Source organism: Hippocampus comes, unplaced genomic scaffold (genome assembly GCF_001891065.2).
Source record: "Hippocampus comes isolate QL1 unplaced genomic scaffold, H_comes_QL1_v1.1 scaffold19, whole genome shotgun sequence".
NCBI classification, from domain to species: Eukaryota; Metazoa; Chordata; class Actinopteri; order Syngnathiformes; family Syngnathidae; genus Hippocampus; species Hippocampus comes.
This window is the reverse complement of record NW_017805148.1, coordinates 217,251-237,117: the sequence shown is the minus strand read 5'-3', so window position 1 is coordinate 237,117 and position 19,867 is coordinate 217,251. Positions and strand designations below refer to the sequence as shown.

Here is a 19,867-nt window from a genome sequence, read left to right as displayed (position 1 = left end):
CACTAATATTTGTATTATTATTTTTTTTGGACACACCTCGGCGTCGTTTTTATTTAGTTCCATTGTGTTCCGTACTGAAGAACTGTTGGACACTCGTCCCCGAAAGAACAGACATCAGCAAGGATGTTGTGTTTTAAATTTATTGCAAGTTTTCTTTTATGTACATTTCTATTTACAACAATATCCTAACGTGTACTTGGATACATACCCATCTCTGCATAGTCATCTGCCGTCATCTATCGGAGTACGGCTGGAAAATCCTTTACAAAATCAAATTAAAAAAAAAAAAAAAGGGCTATAAAATAATGGAACAATCTGTATGCATGGACGGGCGGGCAAGGTGATTTACATAGTTGACAAATAAATACTATTGACAAATCACATTCTATCAACTACAAGTATGAAAAATAACCCTTTGTCCACATGTAAGGATACGTGGCGACACTAACTTTTAGCTTTTTTTTTTTTATTTTTTCTCACATACTGTATATCAAGTACGTTTCATAAAACTCCATTCCCTGTGGTATCCCGCTTGCGAGACCGTGTTCATTTTATTGTTCGAGAAGTGCCGGTTTCAGAATGCAATCCTTCACTCCATTTCACATCAAATGACGTTTTTATCGTGTTTTTGTGGCAGCGACTTGAGGTTTTTTTTTTTTGTTTTTTTTTTCTGAACCTGCAAAAGAAACCAGTAATTGTCTCAGCATAGCAACACTATTATCGGCATCGACAAATCTGCAAATATTCATCAAATTTCACGTGGGTTGTTGCCAAAAGGGAAACGTCAAAACATTTCAGATTTCATGTCGATATAACTCTTGATTGTTTTTGCAACGTGCTGAGATTTGAAGGCGAAGGATTTTAGTCCAATTACTCCAAAACAATTTTCTTCTTTTTTTTTTTTTTTTCTTTCAACACTGGAACATCGCATTTTGAATTTCAGCTTCATGACGTGAACCCAAGCAGGGTGGTCAAACACACAGACGCAGGGATGCAAGGCGGTCTCCGATTGCCCAAGTAACATTCACGGCCGACGACATCATCCCAAGGGGATAGCTTGCACTTTATATCATGCGTGCCAATGTCGTGCGACGAACCCAGCGAGTCTGCTTCTGTTTCTGTTTCTGCGGCGTCAAACATGGCGTGCTGTGCGCAGACCACCCTGATTGTGATGCAAATGAGGTATGCCGCTAGGAATGGATGGTAAAAGACTACTTCCATCCCGCATCGCTGCACATAGGCACAAAAACCTCGTGATGCCCGATTCTACCTGTGCAAAGTCCAGCGAAGTAACAAAAAAAAAAAGAAAACTGCGTCAACGCTCACAGTGAGACTGCGCTTTGCGCTCGGCGCGAAAATAGAACCCTTGGACTGAAATATAGTTGTGGCCCACACAAGTATTTGATGACGTTTTGACAACTCTCCCCATCCGTTCTCCATTCTTCTCTCATAGTCCACGAATGATTGAATGTGGCTGCAAATTGTTGTTTTTCCAACGGGCTTCGTAATTGACGACAGGTAGATGGACGGATGCAAGAGATAAACGAAACGTAGGCCCAAAACCCAAATCAGGTCACTTGAAAGTCCATCGTATGCTTCTGAACTTTGTTGGTGGCGACGATAACTTCAGAACCAGGGATCACGCGACACCAGAAGGGAAAAGTCCGTTTGACAAAATCGGGACATGAATCCAAATGGCCGTTTGTACAACGCACCTTTCAACCGGGCACCATCCCCTTGAGTCTTTTTTTTTTCTTCTTTTCTCTAGTTATGTCTTTTTTTGTGTGTGTGTGTGTGTGTGTGTGTGTGTGTGTGTGTGTGTGTGTGTGTGTGTGTGTGTGTGTGTGTGTGTGTGTGTGCAGTCTTTGTGTGCGTTCAAGCCACACATATCTCATGTTCATGCCACTTATAAGTGCGGAGGACGCAACTGCAAGTCTGCTGCCCGTTCGCCGACATCTCACTGGTGTCGCTGAAAGCATATGCAGTAAAAATATAAATATAAACGGATCTGAAGATTTTGTCTTCGACAACCCCGAAGAGCTCCCCTAGCTGTTGTCGTTCCACTCCGGCATGATGCTGACACTATGAACGGCGTGATACTGGTGAGGCGATAGCGTGCGCGGTATGCCATGCGTGTAGAGGTACTCGTTGCCCTGGAGGCCGGCGGTCGGCGACTGGATCCCTGCGCCGGGGCTGCACTGGCGACCCAGAGTCTGGTGCGTCACCGAGCTCTGGTACATGGCAGCGTGGTGACCGTCGGACAGCTGGGGCGAGGAGTGGCTCCCCACCCCGCCGAGTCTGGACACCAGAGAGCCGGACGTGAAGTGAGCCGAGAAGTGCTGATAGGGCAGTCGCTCCATGGGCTGCATGGTGGCCACCGAGCAGCTCCCGTAGGGCGAGACGCCAGCCCAGGTGTTGCAGCTGATGTCCTCCAAGCTGGGAACGGCCTCGGCACCTTGCGATGCGCCGCCGGCGTACATGCAGGCCTGCCGCTGGCTGGACTCGCTGCGGTAGGGCCCGGCGGCCAAGCCCAAGCTTTGCGCGTAGCCCACCGACCGGTAGTAATGGTCGTCCTCGCTGGAGGAGCTCTCCAAATAGGCTTTCTTGTAGCTGTGCTCGCCCGAGTGGCAGTCGTCCTCTGCTGCTGCTGGAATTGCAAAATAAATACAGAAAAATACAGTCAAGTCATGACCCAGTGACCTTTGGACTAAAATGATGTCTCATGGGACTCATAAGATTCAGGGCGGAGTGTATTGTCAGTCGGTAGAAAATCCCGTATTAGTTCTACGTCGTAATGTCATCTTATTCTGAAAATAAATAACATGTACTTCAGTTGCGGTGGCCAACCTTTCCTCTTGATGCAGTGGTACTCCTGGCCGTGCTCATGGGGGAGGGGATAGGAGCCCGACTGGGGCAGCAAGTCCTGCGAGGTACTCGTCACGCCGTTCTCGCACTGGGAGTACTGGGAGCTCAGGGTGCTCGGGGTGGCCAAACCTTGGACGTCCCCGCTGAACGGACTCTGGCTGGAGCTCACTCGTTGGCGCACCGTGCTGCGAGGGACCACCGGGTAATCCTTAGTGCTACGCGTGCACACGAAAAAAAAATGTTGAAAATGTAGAATGTGAGACTTTGAAGTAGAATGCTTTGAATCAGCATTCCTATATCACATGAAGCTTTTTCACAGGCTAACACAGCTAGCATCGACGCTACTGTTGCGCTGACCGTCACATTTGTGAAAACGATACTCACGGCCATATATTTTTAACCCTCTCTGTAAAATGATTATTATTATTATGATAGCAAGTTACTGATCTTCGAAGAGACCGTCTTCGTGTATTTGTTTTGTAAGTGTGATACTGCCCCCTGGTGTAAAAAGGACCACACACCAGGAGGAGCAGTGCAATGTCAATGGGCATTGAAACATGAAATCGGGGTGCACAAAAATGTGGAATTCTTTACGTCCGATTGACTCGTGTTAGTATTTTGTTCTCTTATGAAGAAACAGATGACAAAAAAAGTCTTTGTTTTTAGCTGGGCGGGAACATATTAATGGTATTTCCATGCATTTTGATTGGACGACTGGGCTGAAAATTGTTGAAATCCATCCTCTGAAGTCATGCCGCTCTTTTCTGCAGAGCCGGACTTGAATTTGGATCTTTTATTCTTGTGGCTTCTATTAAATGTTATGGGAAGAATGGCGAGTCGAATGGGGCGTATGTGAGGGGGCCCTTAAGTTACAATACCAGATTTTGTCCTTTGAAAATGTGTTTTGTGTGCACTCCATCCCTCATGTGGGGAGAGTAATACATACAGTATGTGCATGTTGACGTACGTTCCGAAACGTAAATGATGTGTACTATGTGCGTGTGCGCACATGCGCGGACGGAAAATGTCGTCTACGTTCAGGCGGGCGACGCTAATGCCACCGCTACTTAACACTCGCAACCGGCTCGTGCCGGATGTCTGTCACTGACACGGTCTAATTGCTTTGATTTGACACTTGCCATGCGAGGAAGCCATTCATTAATCAAAGCCGGCGTCAACACATCACTGGCCATAAAATTAGGTACACCCAAACTATTGAACATTGCTTCGTAACACGGAGCCAGTGAAGCTTTGGAGACAACATTTTGTGTTGACCTATTTTTTATGTTTTTTTTTTTTTTTTTTAATTTTTCCTAACATCAACTGTTTTTCTTGGAAATGCATTTGTGTTTGGCTTAAAAAAACATTTAGAATAGGCATTAATTATACACACATTTTTTACGATTTACACTTCACTGCACATAATCCGTACACAAAGAGTTTCACAACTAACTGACTCATGAGAATGCAGTACTAAAGGATAAAGATGCCTATGAATATTGTTCCAGTATTGTCTGTCGACCTGTGTTGCCACAACGTTAGTGTTCAGATATCTGCTTCTGAAAAGGGATGTAACGCCACAACATGATGCTCTTCATTACCCCGTCAATGGCATTTTGAATTGTTTGCTAGCATTAAGCTAAAGTGGCTTTATGAAGGCAAAGCTCTGGACTGCACCGTGAGCTTTGTGTTTTTTCTCAATAAACCGATGGGGAAACAATGCATCGGATAGTGCAGGTAATGTTGTGGCTTTTGCGCCAAGCCAACACCCACATACCTTTGCATTCTGGACATCCGGTGCAGTTCCATGTCATCACTTCCCCGAAAACCTTTCGCAAACGGATTGTTCTCAATCTTAAGCTGCGTTATCTAAAGAAAATAGGGAAAGAAGCCAGTTAAAGCTCTGCGATTTATGCTCACTTGAAGCACAATTTGGAATTTAATAAGTAACACGTCATATGATCACACAGAATTGGTGGAGATCATTTCCGAAACTACTAAAGTAGTTCTCAAGTCAAGCATGGGTTCTTCTTGAATGCTTTCCCTCGTCCTGATCAAACTGGAAGTTTGTCTGCACTCTGCAGATGGCTGCCAAGACAAACCTCATTCTGCTTGCACATGTCATTAAGCTGCTTATTTTGAAGGGACAGAAGGAAATTCACAGTAAACTACATACATATATTTATTTTTTTTCTCCTCCTTCTGTCTCTTCAAAATAAGCAGCTTAATGACATGTGCAAGCAGAAAGGGAGTCTTTGAGCACTTTTCATTAGCAGGTGGAGTGGACACATGGCGGCCTGCAGCACATTATTAACATTGTTCTTACTATTAGTGCTCTGGCAGATGTTGGCCTGTTTGGTTATTAGACAGTTGTGCTCAAGTGCCTGCCCTTCAGAATGCGTTTTTTTTTTTTTCAGGTCTGGAAAGCCCCAATAATTAGCCCTGGGGGTTACGATCTGAGCCCCCACCAATAGCAGGTTGGAGAATAATGAATGGTTTCTCCAGAACGCAGCTTCCTGCGCGTTCCCAGTAATAAGGAGGCTGCTGGTTGGCTGCAGAGACATTACGAGCCCCAAATCTGCTCTGCTTTTGCCCTCGCCGTTCCTTCGCCACCCCCCCCCCCTCAAAAAAAAAGTAAAAACATCGACGCCCACGTGTTTAAATGATCTTAAACAGACGCTGTTTACACACATTTCGTCTTTCTTGCACGTATTTGGGCAGGGCAGACACACGGTTTGCATGCCTGGCTGCACGCAAACCGACATGAAGAAACAAACGAACAGCACGCGAATTCGATCATTTCAAATGTGTGGTTATTTAAAATATTTTTCTTTCGAACACAAAAATAATGCACGAAAAACGACGTGTTTTTTTTTTCAACAGAATAACCATAGAAAGATCGCCCACTTGGGTTATTTTTGACCCTTGTTTTTCGAGTGCGGGATGTTATTCTTAGCAGTATTCTGTTCACGCATTTTTCTTTTATGAATGTCCGCATTTTCATTAAAACGAGAAACTCGATTTCAGAGTCATCTTTAAAAAAAAATAACCGCAACTTTGGGGGAAAGTATTTTATCTATTTAGGTACATATGTAATTATTTATTGATTTGTAACTGCAATATCAATAACGTTCGTTAACTTGTTGGTTTCGTGTGTTTTGTGACCTGCCAGTTACGAGCTACTCAAATTACGTCCGATAATCAACTTTTTTTTTAACAGCTTGAATCTTTTTTAAAAAAAAATACATTTGTCCTCATCTGTCACTGACTAGTCATCCTAAAAATATAAAAATAAATAAATTATGAAATAGTAACGTTCGAGGTGTTTTATTTTCTTCCCCCAAGTCTCTTTCTAAAAGTCGTTTGTCAGTGACTTTTCAAAGCGAATCTTAAGGAGGTGTAGTTTTAGACATTTGGGTAGATAAATATATATATATCCAATAGAATCCGCATGAATTGGATTCGAATTTAGTTCGGGCGGGGCAGCAGAGCCAGTGCGTGACCTTGTGGTTCTGGTAGGACGTGACGGCGATGAAGGCGGTCTCGGGGAAGACGTGCGTGCAGAATGCCGTGTTCTTGGACCCGAAGCCGTTGTTCTCGTCGGCCTTGACGATGTGGATCCTGGGCTGATACTTGTGCATCGAGTTCAGGATGATCTGGGTGGGGGGGAAAAAAACAAAAACACTTCTATAGACGCAATATAGAAAGAGACAAAATTTGATTGGCTGTTTCTTAGGGGGTGTGGGGGGGGGGTCCTGACATAAGAAACAAGATTCGCAAACGTTTGCGGCTTGCGTCTACTGCAATTTTTCTCATGACATATATTTAGGCTATTACATAAGGACAAGGCAAAAAAAAAAAATAATAAAAAATATGATATAAGATGAGGTGATCAAATCGGAATTCGAGCTCCATCCAGGCTGAGCCAGTAATGTGGGTCAGCGCCACAAGTTGGGAGTTGAGTCATGAAAAATGGATCGAAGATCAACCACGACATGCAAAACGGAATCAGAATTTGTCAAAGTTGTTTTAGAAGATGCAGATTGATTATGGAATGTTGAATTCCCTGTCATGCTGAAGCAAGACATTTTTTTGAGGAGGAAAAGCCCTTTAGAGAAAAACATTGTATCCCGATTGTAATATTTTTGTTATAATTAATTATGCAATCAGTAGAAGCCCAAATCAATCCAAGTTTGATCACAACATTCACAAACAGTGTTTGAGCTAAAAATCACCATAGAAAATATTTGAACGCACATTAATAATGGACATATTCATTAAAATATATATATTTTTACTCATAATTAAGTAAAAATTGGCGAAAGAAAATTCTGACATAATTAAAAAATGGATACGATCCACCTCACATATTGTGCAAATTGGTCTGAATTGCACTACAGTAAATGTAATCCGAATTGTCCGCTTTGACAAATGTTTCCAAAGACCCATCATCAATAAAAATGAATGCACGCAATATTGAAGACTGAAATTATTATTACATCCAAATCATGTGAAAATGTGCATCCCTTTTCCCATGCTCCAAAAATGATTTGGTTCCTGATTCAATACCCCAATAAAAAAATAAAAAAAACTTAGTCACATTCTTTTTCGCCATTTTTTGAGCAGAGTGGGGAGGGAAATCACCAAATTGGAATGGTTTTCACAGCTTGACATTCAGCATCATCAATAGCAGTTTGCAGGGGCGGTCCTAGCATGAATAGTGCCCCGCACAACCCCCACGTCGCTTCACCTTAACTCCGCCCCCATGGCAAATATCGGAATGAGCAGCGGCCTCAAAAAGTCCACATGGGTTGGGCCTTTTCCCGCTGACTGTTCAGACGGAAACTGAATTCAATCCAAATCTCTTCTCGCTGTTTGATATCGGATACGAATGAGCAAAAAAATGTTTGTATTACGAGTTTCACAAAATAAAACTGGTTTTCACATCTCATGCATTCACACTGAATCTTGAGATGAAAACCGAATCGAATCCAAATGTTTTGCAATCTGTCCATGTTTGAAAACGTGGCCGAACCATCAATTCAGTTTTGTGAGTGTTGCAAAATGAAAAGTGGTTCGCATGCGCACCAGATTGAATCCGGATCTGTTGTTTATTTGCGTTCGTGCCAAGACGAGAAAACACAATGTGCATTTTGCCCTGTGCTGCATGTTGTTTTTGAACTGATCCGAACCGGCCGTTCTGTCTCTATTCCGCCAAACCTGCTCTAAAACTTTCCTTATGTAACTCCAAAGTGATTTCCACCAGCACGCCGCTTCTAACGTGCGAAGTGACAACTCGCAGAGGGCCTGCGTGCGCGCACGCTTTGCCGTCCAATCGGCTTGAACTTGAACTTTCTTCCGCGCCGCCATTCATTCATTGGAATGCGCCACATAACGTCGACGGCCTTTGAGGAAACCTCTTTGATTTCTTCCCGGCAAATCTTTCGATTCAAGCGGAAAGACGAGCTTGCCCCGCCCCGCCAGTTGTTCAGTTTTTTTCCCCCTCCCCCTTCCACCTTTGGTATTCCGGCCTATCTGTTATCTGAAGGGTTGTTTTTGTACCTGCCTTTCACTGCCACACTGACCTCCGGCATGCCCCCACAAGGCTCTCTTTGGGGGCCGAGTGAACTGCGGAGGCCATAGAAGGATACAATAGTGCTCCATTATTAGTTTCCAGTTGAACTTGATCGCATTTCATGCTACAGTAGCTTTTGGCAAAGGCCTGAATCTGTACGGGACATTTTTGTGTCCGCGCCCTGCGTGCTGCATGAACGTGGTGAGTGACCCTGGCCACTAAACAGCAGTTGGGATTTCACTTTGGATGGATGGAGAGATGTGGATGCTTGGTCTCGGACCGTCGCATGTCCTGAAAGGCCGTCATTTGTACTGGCGCTCCCCCCGCGGTTTGGTGTTTTTAAGTTGATTGCCGTTTGATAATGCAGTACCAAAAAAACAAATTACAAATTTGGGTGGGAAGAAACATTTGTAATTTGCAGTTCCCCTTCCTCTCATTTTTTATTTTATTTTAATCATGAAAGAAAATCCATAAATATTTCAATCTGCAGGTATGACAAGATTTATTTAAAAAAATACAATTGATTAATTTTTTTCCATAAATTAAAAAAATATTTTTCAATATAAAAATACACAAAATTACATTTAGAAAATTTGAAAGTAAAAAAACTGCTTGCATTTATTTTATGGTTTGTGTTGCAGGTCATTGGAACACTCTAAATTCTCCCTATGTGTTAGTGTGAGCGTGAATGGTTGTTCATCTCTGTGTGCCCTGCGATTGGCTGGCAGCAACCAGTTCAGGGTGTCCCCCGCCCACTGCTCAAAGACGGCTGGGATAGGCTCCAGCACACCCCGCGACCCTTGTGAGGAGAATCGGATTTGAAAACGGACGGATGGTGTTTATCATAAATATTTAGCATCATTTTACTTGAACTCATAATCACATAAAATCACTCTCTCCATGCAAGCACATGTAAATTTCGCTGTCCAATGTAAACACTCGCTATGCCTTCTTCTTACTGTAGGGTAACAAAAAATATATATATATATTCCAACAGTAAATATAATATAATACAGTGTGGACAATGCTTGAGTTTGAGGTTACGTTTTATGTAGAAGTGCAGCATACATATTAAAATGCCAAAAATACCATCACTAACAAAGCACAAGAGGGGACCAGCCGTGTCCATGGTAAGAATAGATCGCGTAAGCGGGTCATCTGTTATGGCAAACCGTTTGAGCATTCAATGGCTGTATAGTGGCATCCAGATGTCAACTTGCGCAGTTTTGCCTCGCTGATAACATGTAGCTTTCCGACTTGTATACCAAAATTCTCCTACTCGTGTATACAACTATGGTCATGGAGATAAATCAGCAACTACTAAGTCATATTGACAGGAATATTCTTTATTATTATTATTGCGACATGTTTATGACAGTCCGCATATTGATCAAATCTATGCGAGCAATACGTATGCACAGTATTCCATTGCTCCCGGTTGCCCGTCCGCATCCGTCAGCGGGAGCAGTACAATGTCCATTCACTACAAAACCACCATCCCACTAATATGGATTTACGATGCTAAAAATGTCACTGCCTAAATGCACATTTTACCCCGGGAAAATAACACTGCCCACTAGCTGCGGCTTCCCGATATCCAGCCGGTGTGGAGGCGGTGGTCGGGGTGTTTTCCGTGGGACCACCCAGTGGGGTTCTAACTCGAGCTCAAGCCACTCCTAGCCCTGCCCCCCTCCTCTTCCCTGCCTCACGATGATAATAGTTAATGATAGTGAGTGATCACTTTTGGCCCTTCTCGCTTTCAAGTCCTGACCACATCAGAGAATCCCCACCCCCGCCCCCCACCACGTCCCAGCTCCAACCCCGGGATTAGAAAGGTTTGGCAGGGGCCGACGTTGCTATTGCTCTTTCCGCACTGCCACTCATATCTAAACACAGTTAAAGGCCTCCAAATCCTGTCCGAAATCTCCTGCGTGCCCCAAGCATGGTGAGACGAGTGCAGAAGACAATTTAAGGAACGGATACACCAGTGTTCAAAAAGAAGAATGCAAATACTGTATGCACACACTTCTGTTTCAATGACTTGTTTTGGGATGAACAGCTGAACTTTAATTCAGGTTTCCTCACAGGCACTTTGAATTGGTGGCCTGTGTGTTCAAACACCCACTTAACGTGGTATCTAATGTGGTTCATTATTCGTACAGGAGGAGGGTGTGCGCACTTGTGCAACTGCCTTATCTGAGTTTATATTTACTTTCCCACTTTTAGAAAGCCAATAAGTTATTTCCAGACTGGCCACGTTGACTGCAATGACAAACTGATGAAAGCAAACACTGATATTTCAAGATAGTCTCACGAATTAAAAAATATTGACATCAATAATTCAATAATTAAATGTCAATGTGCATGTTTGTGTATTTCCGTAGGAATACACGGGGAAAACTAAAAACCTTTGCCCTGGCCTTGCATCCAACCGATCAAATCTTTTCTCCTTGCAACTCAGCACTTGGGCGACTCATTGGCTTAAGACCTTAAGCTTCATTGTTTCCTTGCGGCGATCCAAATAATCCTCAATGGAGGCCCTGCGCTCGGTGCCGCTCGCCCTGTTGCAATTCCCGCCTCGGGCTCATCCTAATTGGTAGCTGCCAATTTATTCCATGCAGCTGCACCAACACAACCTGTGGAACCAAAGTTCTGGCCCGCGACCACGCGGCGAGTCATTTATGATTCCCACGGGCACTAAAGACAAAACCATAAGGCAGGCCAGCATGCATGCATGCATGCATACGCTGCAACCGATCCCCCCCAAAAAACAGTCCAACCAAAAATTTACAACAGCACTCACATTCCATCCAAGCTCGGGTTTCATTTGGCCAGCTGGGCCCTCCCGGCCTAACTAGGTGTGACTTGGATGCGTGGCAGCTCACTTGTATACGGAATGTCTATTATAGTGCTGCTCAAACTTTTTACACCGAGTACCACCTCCAAAAATGCTGTGCTCTCCCAATGCCAATTGCCAATATCATGACCAATATTAAAAATACAGTAGCACAGTAGGCCTAAGCGTTCATCAAAAGCAAAGCAGAGCTTTTATTTGTTTACAAAAAAAAAAAATATATATATATATATGTCTCTCGATGGCCAAAATGCAAACACAGGTTTTTGCGATTGGCGGATTTCATCTCGACAAGTAGCATTCTGCCAGAAAACAATTTTTGTAGTTGTCTCAAAGAAGTTAACTTTTCAGCGATCGGTATTTAACGTTGTTAGCCATTGTAGCATTCTACAAAGTTTAAACATTAACAGTTTGGATAAATAAAAAGAAAAGTGTGCTTCAATCATCATTCAATTAACCACAAAAAATAATTACAAACAGTTCCTAAATATTAAATGTGATTGTATTGTACTGTACTTAAGTTAAATACAACTGAACTGTACTTATGACCCCCCCCCCCAAAAAAAAATACTGTACTGTATTTTTAAAACAAGTTGATTCTATTATTTCTTCATTCCACTGTGTTTGGCTGTATTAAATGTTTTATATGTTGTAAATGTTATTTTTAACCCTTTCAGTGATTCTTGAGCATACCACTTATGTCCAGTCATTGTCTTATCATTTTTTTTCATTTGTCAATGACTACTTATTCCAAAAATGTACAATGAATGCACCATAAAAATGTGAACTTTTATAATGATTCAGTGAAAATGCACAGTACTTGACAAGTAAACAAAAAAAAATGCATTGTACATCGAAAATGTTTATTTTGTTCCGTGATTCTTTTGGGTACCCGCAATGGCCCGCCCATGAAAATTTGGTACTGGAAGAAACCTCACGATGCCATCCAAAGTTTTTTTTGCAACGTATCTCTTATGCTAATTGCGCGTTTTGGAACAACGTGTCCGTTTTGGCTCCTCCTGGTGATCAAATCTACGAGCGTGAGCTCATTCTGGCTTGACTACAAAGTCAATAGAAAGCATGCACCTATGATCCGACAGAGCTGCCTCGTTACTTTCATGACTGTGAGCTAATAGTTGCTACAAAACATCAACGGTGGATGGCAAACTGCAGCCAACAAGTCTCTTATTAGCATGGAGACGCATTGATGGAGTGTGTGTGTGTGTGTGTGTGTGTGTGTGTGTGTGTGTGCGCAGATGTTTAGGGGCGGGGTATTGTGAAATAATGAGTTTTGTAGGAAATGGCTAAGAGGCCCACTTTAGTTAAAAAAAAAAAAAAAAGGTTTCCTTTTTCTCATGCACGTGGACTTCCCATTTAAGGGCCGACATTTGGTGCACGAGAATTTCCTCAATTGCTAATTAGTTGAACATGGGAAAAGTGCGCATGACAAAAATGAAGTCATCTGTATTGAGAATGTGAATCAGGACTCAAAAATTTCCCTTTCAAAAGTTTCATTCGCCGTGGCTACATTGCAAACTGTTCACGCAACAGTGTTAAAAAAATGGGTGAACTCAACATTTCAAGGCAACGCAAACTTGGATCAAATTTCAAAGTTGTGCAATTCAAATAGTTTTGCTTTGTGCAAATTGGCTTTCCTGCATTTCACAACGAAGAAATAAAAGGGGATCATTTACATTTTAAAGTTGTTCCATCTTAAATTGATGTTTCAGCCCCCATATGACAGATTTGTTTTTTTTTAGCAGTGTTGGAAAAAGATTTGTTTTTAGCTGCTTTTTTTTTTCAAGCAGAAACGCATCACGTCCGTAAAATCATTCTGCCATACATTTTAGATATTTCAAATGAAAGTCAGTCTTTTGTTGAGAAAGTGAAATACTGCGAATATAAACACGGTCAATGTAGTTAGATTTTTTTTTATCATTAAGTGTCTGGTGGTATAGGAAGCCATGAAGAAAAATTTGCAATGCAAATCCAGCAACGACCCCCCCCCCCGAAAAAAAAAAGAGTTGTGAAGTGTGTGTTGCCTATATAAGCAAGGTTTGAAAATATACTGCACTTTCCCATTTCAAAAATGCAAGTATCTTCCTTGAGCAATATTTTATATCTCGCGCCATATCTCCGTGCTGTTAAAAAAAAAAAAAAAAAAAAAAACTTCTTTAATGCCACATTGTATTTTGGGTTCTTTTGCGGTTGTTAGAAATCGTATTCATGGCAAGTTTTAGCTTCAATTTAGAATTGCACGCTAGCATCACAATTCCATTTTATAACTTTGTATACAGTTTTTTTTCTATTTGGGGAAAATCTGAGACCTCGGATATGCATTTTTGTGCCATCACGTATCAATGTGAGCTGGTTTGAAAATCTTCCCAGAGGCATGAATCTTGGTCAGCATTTTGAAAAGTGCCCTCTGAGCAACATTGCGCAGGCGCAGAGATTTAGGAGACAGGCCTAGGCACCTACGTGTCCGAACGGGTCCAGGTGGTTGTTGGTCAGCTTGAGTTTCTGGAACGAGACCAGCTGCCGCATCCAGTGGGCACCCGTGGCCGGAGAGTCCGGGTGCACGTACAGCCTCCCGGGCATGGCGGGCTCGGCCTTGCCGGTCACCGACCTGGAGGGTCGCGCACGCAGTTACGCGGATCGTTATTGCATAAGTAAGAGAAAAAAAATGATCCATCGAATAAGAGTCCTAAACTGAGATTTAAAAGCAGCCATGCACGCGCAATTACGCGTGACACGCAAAGGCAAAACAACGCCGGTGGATCGAGAGTTCGCCAAGTAAGAAAACACAAATGAATATTATTTTATAGTGTAGCCAGATTGTTAGACCAAGAAACCGTGAGAATAAGAAGAATAATAACAAAAACGATAAAGAAACAAATAAATAAATTTGTTTTGCATGTGTTTTGGCCACAATATTGACAGGCGTTCTGTTGTTTTTTTTAAAGGGCGTCCACTAACCCAACACGACGGAAGTTTAGAAACTGCTGTAGAAAATTTTATGAGTCCCCTAGAAACGTCCTTATTTGTTTTTTTCTAAAAGCAAAACAAAACAAAACAATTGTTCCAACTTGGATAGCATTAAAATATTCTTATTGTTTAAATAAAAATAAGGACATTTAAAGTTAACCCTGGCATTTTAAATGGCAGTGTGTGTGTGTTTGTATATATTTAAGCGTCATGTCAAAATCGACGAACATGTTTTCTGAAGACGTATAACATAACTTTCGCACAGTTTGTCCTAATTTTATATATATATCTATATATATTTGTTTTTATTTTTATTTTTTAACTTCACATACCATTTATTATCAGCAAACTTATATCGATGATCATCTGCGGGCACGACATCCATCAGCAGGATATATTTCGTTTTGGGGTTCAGGCCGGTGACTTTCACTTTAAAGCTGGGGAACATTCGCCTACAAAGGTGCAAAAAAAAAAAAATAATCATTTATGTCCCTAAATATTTCACTGCCAAAACTTCGCAACGTGAATGAACACCACATCGCACCAACGTGTTCGTTAAGGATAAAAAGGGCTTGTGAGTAACGGTTCAGTCTCACCGATACAAAATGTGTCATCATCATCATCATCATCACCACCATCGTCACCATCAACACACACCTTCCGCAAGTTCCTTTGAAAGTTTTAAAATGCAACAACACTGTCACGTGTACAAAATGCGCTCCACAAAGACGACGTTCCACGTGAGATTATTTTAAATGAATACAAACTGTACATTATCGATATTCCTGGTCGCTACTTTTCTGGATCGCGTGTTCATATACACACACACACACACACACACACACACACACACACACACACACACACACACACACACACAAAAATACACATTGTCGTTCCGATGCGCGGGGTTCTAGTTAGCACCAGAGGTGTTTCTAATATTTTGCCCTCCCGTGTGACGCATGTGCTGCAATCGCTGTGACGACGCACCAGATAAAAAGCAATCGATTCGGGGGTTCCTAATAAAGTGGCCCGTGAGTGCGTGGGTCATCTCACCTGCCGGCTTTAGTGATGATCATCTCGGTGCCCACCTCGTGGAACTTCACCCACAGTTCCCTCTCGTGCAGGTACACTTTTATGCCCTCCATACCCTGCAGCAAAAGAAAAACAAAACAAAACAAAACAAAAAAAGAAACATATTTGGCGTGCTTTATTCGGCGAGGGGCAGGGGTACTTGTGAAATGAAAAAGTCAATACAGTCTTTCCTGAGATAAGTTATTGTACTTATGTCAGTTTTTTTTTTAAAAACAAGTTCAATAGATTTTTTTTCAATATATAGCGCTGTGGGGGTGGGGGGGGGATGAAGAAACTTAAAGTATCAGTTTCTCCGATTTTGCTTTTTATTAGCAGATACAATTGTTCGTTTTAAACAACTGATAATAACTCCTACATTTCCAATATTGCCATTTAAAGTATTTATTTGCAGAAATAAAATTAGTGGTCAAAATACTCATAGTTTTTTGGGGGATATATATATATATAAATTAATTTTACATTTGACCCGATAGAGTAGTGCTGCATAACTGACCTGCTGGATGTAGGTGGTTTGCGAGGACGGCGACTTGCCGGACGTCCCGTTGGGCTTCTCGGCTTTGGCCTCGCTCGGAACCTCCCTCGAATCGGACCCAGCGCCGGGAGAGGCTTGCAAGGCGAAAGTCTCTTCTGGGTCGGCCATGACTGGATCTCAGGACTGCAAGAGCCCACCACATAACAAAAAATAAAGACATCAACTGAGGAGCACCCTTTTGGACTTTTCCAAAGTACGAACATCTTTCAAAAGTTGATGAAAACATGTAGCAAGTTATGGAATTTAACCTACAAAACGAAGTAGCTGTTGACGTGTGGCACGTAACGGTCCACACGTGACATCTGCGGAGTCTTTTTTAGCTCAACATGTTTTTACGTTTCGCGGGCAGATTTGTGGTATCGCGATCTTAAAAATGAACAACTGTAGAATTATTTCCACAGAACACACCGAGAAGATGACGCTGTACTGATCTGGTTTATCTTACCCCAACCAAAGAGAAAGAGGGGGGGTGTTCGGGATAGAAAAACAAAAAGAAAACAGGACGACGGTTCCGAGAGTAGTTTTTTCTTCCTCAAACAAACAAATTCAAATAATCCATCCGAGGCTCGGTATCTCCACGGATTCCTCTTTTGTTCGCATAGATACGGAGCTCCTGACAGACAGCGACTCCCGGCGCAGTTCGTGTCCGGCGACGGGGCTTGGCGGCTCGGCGTCGGCTACCAGGAGCAACCCGGCGGCGGTGCCTGGAAGCGGCGGAGGTGCTGACGACTCATTTTAGGGCTGGCGGCGCTCGAGTGAGCCGCGGCGGCTGCTTGCGTCGAGCATTGGCTGTGTTGGGCTTCGGTCCCCGGAGAGCAGGTCGGCCACCTCCTTCTTTTCTCTACTCTGTGTCACTTGACCTTCTCCTCCTCCCCTCTCTCTCTCTCTCTCTCTCTCTCTCTCTCTCTCTCTCTCTCTCTCTCTCTCTCTCTCTCTCCCCCCCACCTAAATATCCAATGAGCATCAATGGGCAAGCGTGCGAAGCGGAAGTTGCATCTACTTGTGGGGAGGGTTCAAAAAAGGATGGGGGGGCGACTGGGTAGGGTATGAGGGTGCGAGGATGGATAGATAGGGAGGTAGATAGATAGATACATTTCCTCAAATCTTGTCTCCGCTGAAAAACATCCAGTGGGCCAGTTAATCGTCGTCCCCTTGGAGGAAATGAAGGCACAAACTCAACTTGCTCGTTTAAAATGTGGAGCCGTACCCCTCATAAAAAAAACACTGAATGGATGGATACCATATTTCCGCAAGTAGTGGAAATGAAATAAATGCAGCGTGCCAGTTGGTTATGGTCTCACATTCCGAATAAAAGCCCCACCACAAATTGACAATTAGATGAATTCAAAATGTATTAGGACCCAAATGAATGCCTGACTGCTATTAAATGCTGGCGGATAGATTATCAATACCAGTACCGTATTTCCTGAAATGGTGGCCATCATTGAAATTGATGGAGTGCACACTAAATACCTCATTTAAAATGTATGTGTACCACTTATAACAATGACTTTGTGATGGGCAAATAAAGAACATGACGTGCGCCAATTAATTATACACTTGGGCAAATAAATGCCTTGCCTTAAATAGACTATACCTGTAGTTGACTTTTTCAAGCTGCACCTCCGTGACCTCTGCAGAGAAAGTTGCAGTGCGCTCAATAATCGTCTTGCAAAAAAAAAAAAAAAGCCCCGCCTCATCTTGACTAATAACACATTGAAGATGTATTTGGACCATGATAAACGCCTCACCCCCACACTCTATTACGGACACTATCTTCCAGTCCAATGACACTATAATTTACTAATACTGTATATTTATTCGCAGCATGTGTGGGTTTTCATTTTTGATATTCAAGTCTACCTACTGTTATGGTCAGTGACACACACACACTCACCTAACATTTTGAACCCTTGGCCGGATGTCATGCGGGCACTGCACACCCACAAATTGGCGCCAAATTGGACCCGTTTTTTTTTTTTTTTTTTGTACATGCAGACTTAACTACATTTTCTATGTAAGGTGGTTAAAAGGCCTTAGACCGGTTCTAAATTGAAATTCCGGGCGCCTTTTAACTGTGTTAAATCGCGCCAGCGTGCTGAAGTATACTTCCAGGAATCCGTGTGCCTTGTGTGTGTGTGTGTGTGTGTGTGTGTGTGTGTGTGTGTGTGTGTGTGTGTGGGTGTGAGTTTATGTGTGCGCGTGCGCACGTGTCTTGCATCCACATCCAAAAAATGGTGACATCACTTTTTTTTTACAACTTGATCCTAAAAAACATCCCAATGACTCCACTTCCATTTTAAAAAGCAAATGAAGGAAAAACTTTAAAACTGCCTCCCCCCCCACACACACGCACAAACACCGTTTCCACACCATTAATAAATTTGATTTCAAAAGTTCTTTGAAAAATGGTGTCTAATTTAACAGTCTTGCAAGTGGTTGTGCTTGATGTGATAGCTTGAGTCATGATCCACTCAACATTCCCTTACTGTACGAAGGATTTTTTGTAATAGTTCAATATTTCGGTTGCATGCTTCTTAAGTTTTAGCAAAAAAAAAATGGTTGCCTTAAAAAGCAGACGTTCAATACCACCGGCAGTTAGTGCGCAATTCAGATTGTCCCGTGTTGTTCTGAACGCGCAATTTTGTGCAAAAAAAATATTTGAGTGTACGCAAATTCATTCCTGATCCAAATTTTCTTTATTTAGGGGGGTGGGGGGGGGGTTGGTATACCGCGACGTGATGTGTTGTAATACGTCCAAAAAGTTTTATTTTGTAGTGTGTGCGAAAGGCACCGAAACAAGCATCAAACAATTACGAACTCGTTCCACTAAAACGTGTTGCAACAGTTGTTAGTTGACTTTTTTTGGGTCAGAAAAAAAATACAGTGTAATACAGTAAACTTCAAGTAGCCCATCCAAATGCAAACTTTTTCTTTCGCAATTCAGTAAGTCTGACGCCAATGCAGTCATTCTAAGAGCACAACTTTGCAGCACAAATCTTATTCATTCCCCAAAATATTCATGAATAAACAGGAATTGTTGTCATGTTAACGATGTCAGTCTTTGTTTACCTTTCGTTTGAAAATCCACATGAAAATGAAAAAAAGAAATCCCTGCACGTTTAGTATGAATTAAATAATCGAATTCAGCGTAGTTTGTGTTATTTTTAGCCATTTAACAGCGCAGTTCCACGTCACGTGACACGTGGGCGCGCAACTCTCAGTCCGCACGCACGCGCTCACATTTAGGATATCTCAATGAAAAAAAAAAAATAGTGGAGGTTAAGCCCAAAAAGCATTTGGCCAAAATCATCTTACCTCAAACGCATTTGATACAAATTCACATCACGTCCCTACATTCAAAAAATGACCTGGAAATGAAAAAAAAAAAAAACGTGCGAAGCTTTTTGGAGTTTGTGCACGCACCTTCAAGTGCACAAAACCTTCCTCGTTCTCAGTCAATGTCACAATAACGCACAATCTGTGTGAACGACCGCTGCAGGCGAATAATTAGCATTCGGTCCAAAATTGAAGAAAAAAAAAATCGAACGCACCTCAGGAAAGGGCCAACACGTGCTGCATGCTGACCTCTCACTGCAAGCGTTACATTTCACAAGTTCATGAAAGCAATAATTAATCCACATATAAAGTACGACGTGTCATTAACACGTCAGTGATCTTGTGGTTTAAATGCAACACACACACTAAAAAAACAAACAAACCGCATTTACTAACCAGTATAAAAAAATGGATATAATATGATGTGACTGTATTACAAAAATTGGCTTCGCTGTTCTTTTTTTTTTTTTTCTTATTTAAATGCCACACACGCGCGCGCTCACGTGTGCACATTGGGTGTGAAATAGGTGCTCCTTACCTCCTTGGTTGTGCTCTGACGTGTGTCTACAGGCAGCTTGGAGGAACTTTTTGGCTCGGGGAGGTGGGGGGGGGGCGCCCGGCC

At 42.5% G+C, this 19,867-nt stretch overlaps 1 protein-coding gene across 2 annotated transcripts; it reads right to left on the bottom strand.

The window, feature by feature from the left end:
* Window positions 1-1,849: 1,849 nt before the first annotated feature.
* Window positions 1,850-16,715, bottom strand: tbx5a (T-box transcription factor 5a). Of its 2 annotated transcripts, XM_019867981.1 has the most exons (9): window positions 16,352-16,715; window positions 15,868-16,029; window positions 15,336-15,430; window positions 14,612-14,731; window positions 13,773-13,920; window positions 6,369-6,521; window positions 4,643-4,734; window positions 2,848-3,080; window positions 1,850-2,647 (listed from the first exon to the last, which is right to left on the bottom strand). In XM_019867981.1, exons 2-9 carry the CDS (start codon window positions 16,012-16,014, stop codon window positions 2,046-2,048), a joined length of 1,590 nt encoding a protein of 529 aa, XP_019723540.1. In that variant the 5' UTR covers window positions 16,015-16,029; window positions 16,352-16,715; the 3' UTR covers window positions 1,850-2,045. The 2 variants fall into 2 exon arrangements, with proteins under 2 accessions (XP_019723540.1, XP_019723541.1); XM_019867982.1 differs by lacking the exon at window positions 16,352-16,715 and having other exon boundaries at window positions 15,868-16,040.
* Window positions 16,716-19,867: the final 3,152 nt, after the last annotated feature.